This window comes from Myotis brandtii, unplaced genomic scaffold (assembly GCF_000412655.1).
Source record: "Myotis brandtii unplaced genomic scaffold, ASM41265v1 scaffold601, whole genome shotgun sequence".
In the NCBI taxonomy this organism is placed as follows: Eukaryota; Metazoa; Chordata; class Mammalia; order Chiroptera; family Vespertilionidae; genus Myotis; species Myotis brandtii.
Window position 1 is genome coordinate 2,089,941 of NW_005370276.1, and position 4,803 is coordinate 2,094,743.

The 4,803-nt window shown below is 56.7% G+C and overlaps 1 protein-coding gene across 1 annotated transcript in view; it reads right to left on the bottom strand.

The window, feature by feature from the left end:
- The window catches only part of LRRC4B (leucine rich repeat containing 4B), a gene marked incomplete at its 5' end in the record, with an annotated part of 4,933 nt that extends 3,872 nt beyond the window's left edge, over nucleotides 1–1,061 (bottom strand). The window contains one exon of the mRNA XM_014550452.1: nucleotides 6–1,061. Coding sequence (XP_014405938.1) covers nucleotides 6–1,061 — 1,056 coding nt within the window. The remainder of the gene's footprint in view (nucleotides 1–5) is intronic.
- Nucleotides 1,062–4,803: the final 3,742 nt, after the last annotated feature.

Genomic DNA, 4,803 nt, shown 5'->3' on the forward strand with positions numbered 1-4,803 from the left:
GTGGCCGAGGCGGTGGTGTTGCCCGCCGAGTTCGTCACCATGCACGTGTACTGGCCCGTGTCCTGCACCGTGACGTTGGTGAAGTTGAGGGTGCCGTCGTGCAGCACGGAGATGCGCACGCGGTAGGAGCCGTGCGTCATGAGGGTGCCGTTGGGCGTCAGCCAGTTGACCGAGGTCATGGAGGTGCCCGTGCGGCACTTGAGCTCGGCGGCCATGCCCTCGGTCACGTTGAGGTCCGTGGGCGGCTCCACGATGACGGGCGCGTAGCAGGTGAAGTGCGACTGGTCCAGCTCGCCGATGTAGCGCCCCTTGAGGCCGGCGGGCGCGTGGCAGCGCGCGCAGCAGGTGGTGTTGCTGGGCACCGTCTCCTTGAGCCACCAGCTGAGCCAGAGCACATCGCAGTTGCAGTGCCAGGGGTTGTGGTTGAGGTGCACGCGCTCGAGGCGGTGCAGGGGCGTGAAGAGGTCGTGGGGCAGCGACATCAGGTTGTTGTGGGACAGGTTGAGCTCCTCCAGCGACTTGAGGTCGTCGAAGGCGTTGCGCTCGATGGTGGCCACCTGGGCGTGCATGAGCCACAGCTTGCGCAGGCTGGTGAGGCCCTGGAAGGAGCCCGGGCGGATCAGGTCCAGCCGGTTGCCCGACAGCTCCAGCTCCTCCAGCCGCACCAGGGCCGTCAGGTTGGGGATGTCCTTGAGGTTGCACATGCCCAGGTTGAGGTAGCGCAGGTTGACCAGGCCCTCGAAGGCCGCCTCCGAGATGTACTCCAGCCGCTTGAGCTCGCCCAGGTCGAGGCGCCGCAGCGAGGGCACGCGGTTGAAGGCGTAGGACGGGATGCTCTCGATGGGGTTGTTGCGCAGCCACAGCTCCCGCAGCTTGGACAGGTACTCGAAGGCCTGCGTGGGCACCGTGGTCAGCCGGTTGTCGAACAGCTCCAGCGTGTTCAGGCTGGGCAGCCCGTTGAAGGCGCCCACCTCGATCTTGCGCACCAGGTTCTTGCTCAGCTGCAGGATCTCCAGGTGGCGGAGGTGCTTGAAGGTGTCGGTGCGGATGACCTGGGGGAGAGGGGAGGGGAGACACCATCAGTAACTCAGGCAACAACGGACAAGAAGCACCAAGTCGCCAAGTGCTGGCGGCCGTGGGCAGAGGGGCCCAGCTCGCCCGTCTCTGCTGGTGGGAGAGCATGACCATGATGCCATTTAGGAAAAACGGTTTGATTTTTAAAAAAATATATTTTATTGATTTTTTACAGAGAGGAAGGGAGAGGGATAGAGAGCTAGAAACATCGATGAGAGAGAAACATCGATCAGCTGCCTCTTGCACAACTCCCACTGGGGATGTGCCCGCAACCAAGGTACATGCCCTTGACCAGAATTGAACCTGGGACCCTTGAGTCCACAGGCTGATGCTCTATCCACTGAGCCAAACCAGTTAGGGCGGTTTGATTTTTTTTTTCTTAAAATATATTTTATTGATTTTAGAGAGGAAGGGCGAGGGAGAGAGAAACATCAACGACGAGAGAGGATCATTGATTGGCTGCCTCCTGCACGCCCCCTACAGGGGATGGAGCTCACAATCCGGACATGTGCCCTTGACCGGAATTGAACCCGGGACCCTTCAGGCTGCAGGCTGATGCTCTATCCACTGAGCCAAACCAGCTAGGGCGGAAAGGTTTGATTGTTGAAAATAGTTTTTTATTGCTGTTTAAGGGGGTGGGGGGAGGAGAGAGAAACATTGATTTGTCGTTCCACTTATTGGTGCATGCATTGGTTGCTTCTTGTATGTGCCCTGATTGGGGATCGAACCCACCACCTTGGCAGGGCTGATTATTTCTTGCAAAGGTAAACATTGAGCTGCCACGGGACCCAGCTTTCCACTCCTGAGGCTTTTCCCACGAGAAGTGGGAGCAGAGGCCCATCCGACTGCTGGGGGTGGGCGCCCACAGCCTCTGTGGTCATTATAGCCCAACCCGGAAGCCACCCAGAGGCCCCTCGCGGTGAAGGGACAGTCGCTGGGTCTGAATGGCGCGGCTCAGTCATGGAAAGGAACCCAGGATGAATCTCACGGGGGTTGAGTGGGAGGAGCCAGACGCCTGCGCGGTGGGGTCCCATTCATTCTGCTCCCTGGCCGCGCGCTAGGCGGGGTGTCTCTGAGTACGCGTGTTGGGGAGACAGGCTGGGAAGGGGCGCCAGGGAGCTTCCTGGGGTGATAGAAACGTTCCAAATTGGGTGTGTGTGTGTGTGTGTGGGGTGCTCCACGGGTGAATGTAGCTGTCAAAACTCCCCAAACTGTACACATACAAGGGGCATTTTATTATATGTAAGTTACACCCCAGTGAAAAAGATTCATCAGCTAAACACGTGTTGAACAGTCTTCGGTGCCAGACCCTCTTGTAAATAAATGCTTGGTGGGCAACCACCGATCTCATCCTCCAAACCGCCCCCTGTGACGTATTCAACACCTGCAACGCGAACCCACACGCTCAGAAAACCACAAGATGTTTCCACAGGAACTTTGGCACCAAATCCATGTGGTGGCAAAGCCTGCCCAGAGCGCCTACAGGCTATTTAAGCCTTTTATCGACCCCACCCCTGTGACCAGTCAAACTTTTCACTCCATAAAGAATCCCACATGTGACAAGGGATGTAATGAGGCCTGCTGGCGTGCTATAGGAAACACATCGGGCCCCATGAATTATCCCCATGCAAGTGGGAGCACATGGAGGCACAGAGAGGTGCAGTGACTTGCCCAAGGCCACACAGGAGGGGCGGACCGAGGCTGTCCGGCTCCAGAGTCCTGGCTCTTAACCCCCTGAACGTGGCTGCGGCCTCTCAGGGTTGAGGCTGGGGAAGGCCTGGGAGGCAGTCTCGCCAGATTCTCCTCTCTGTTCACCATGCCGGGTACACTGAGGCACAGAAGTCCACACAGCCACTCGACGGCATTCCCGAAGCCCCATCAATGCTGTGGGGGACCCTCGCATTATAATATCAGGGGGAACGGAGAGCGCCCGAGAGCATCCTGTGTGGTCGCGACTTCACAAAACTTAAAGAGGAGGCTGAGGCGTTAGGTGTCCAATCCCAGGCGGGCCGCCCCCTCCTGTGTGGCCTTGGGTAAGTCGCTGGCCCTCTCTGTGCCTCAGTGTCCTCCCACAGAAAGGGGCTGTGAGGACATAGCCTGAGCTCTTCTCAGCGCGCTCTCCAGCTGGTGGGGAGCATGGGCAACTTGTATTCTTTATTTGTTTTTCTTCAGTGGACAAACTTACTTTTACAATAAGTACAAAAACACTTTTTAAAAAGTTTAAGAAATAATGCCCTAACCGGTTTGGCTCAGTGGATAGAGCATTGGTCTGCGGACTCAAGGGTCCCAGGTTCGATTCCAGTCAAGGGCATGTACCTTGGTTGCGGGCACATCCCCAGTGGGGAGTGTGCAGGAGGCAGCTGATCGATGTTTCTCTCTCATCGATGTTTCTAACTCTCTATCCCTCTCCCCTCCTCTCTGTAAAAAATCAATAAAATATATTTTAAAAAAAAGTTTAAGAAATAAGACGGTGCCTGAGAGGCACCCAGCATGAGGAAGGTGGTGCTCCGGGTAGAGTCACGCTCAAGGAACAGTAGCAGGCCCCGTGTGCGCCGCTTCAACGGAAACGCGGCGAGGACGACTTATTTAATCCTACGTTTTCTAAAAGCCACGTTCAGAGAAAACCCAAGCCCTGAATGGGGGCTCAGTTGGCTGGAGTGTCATCATCTACACCAACAGGTTTCAGGTTTAATCCCTGGTCAGGACAAGTACGGGAGGCAACCGATCAATGTTGCTCTCTCTCTCTCTCAAATCAATAAACATATCTATCCTCGGGCCCAGCCAGTGTGGCTCAGTGGTTGAGCATCAGCCTATGAACCGGGAGGTCACGGTTCAATTCCCGGTCAGGGCACACGCCCGGGTTGCAGGCTCCGTCCCCAGTGTGGGGCGTGCAGGAGGCAGCCGACCAATGATTCTCATCGTCGATATTTCTATCTCTTTCTCCTTCTCCCTTCCTCTCTGAAATCAATAAAAATATATTAAAAAACACAACATATCCTCGAGTGAGGATAATAATAATAATAAAAAAAAGAAAACCCCAAAGAGGTGAAATCAACGTTAATCGTGTGTTTATTTAGCCCACTCTCTCCCAAATATTATGATTTCAACATGTAACTGAGCTGAAACTGACGAAGGAGAGTTTGCGGCTCTTTTCACACTCAGCCTTCCAAACCCCTGGCGTGTTGTCCGGTCCACGCGATGGGCGTGTGAGGCTGTGCAGGTTGCCAGGCGCTTCCCGGGCTCCCGCGCTGGGGGGCACAACCGCATTTTGCCCCCCACCCCCCAGCCTATGAAACAGGACTGCCAGGAAGGAGGGACCCTCGAGCCCAAGCCTGCGGACTGAGGCCACACTGCCGCCACCGGTGGAGAGGCCCCCAGGGCAGCGACAACCAGAGATGGCTAGTCCGTCTGACACTTGCTGTCGCTCCCCCCCGCCCCAAGCTGGCCCTCAGTCCGCTGACTCCCTATTGTGTCCCCTCCTCTCCAGTCCATGGCCTGGGCCCCACCCCGGACACCCGGCCCCAGGAGGTCTGTTCCTCCCCACAGTTCCCAGTCCCTCCCGCTCACAGCCCCCCCAGAGCCCTCATCACTCCCAGAGCCCACATCTGCCGCAGACCAAGAGGACTGAGTGTGACGGTCCATCCCATAATAACACACAGTCCCTGCCCTGGAAAACACATGGGCCTGGCATGACCTGCCCCCTCCCCTTCCCCCATCCTTCCCGAATCC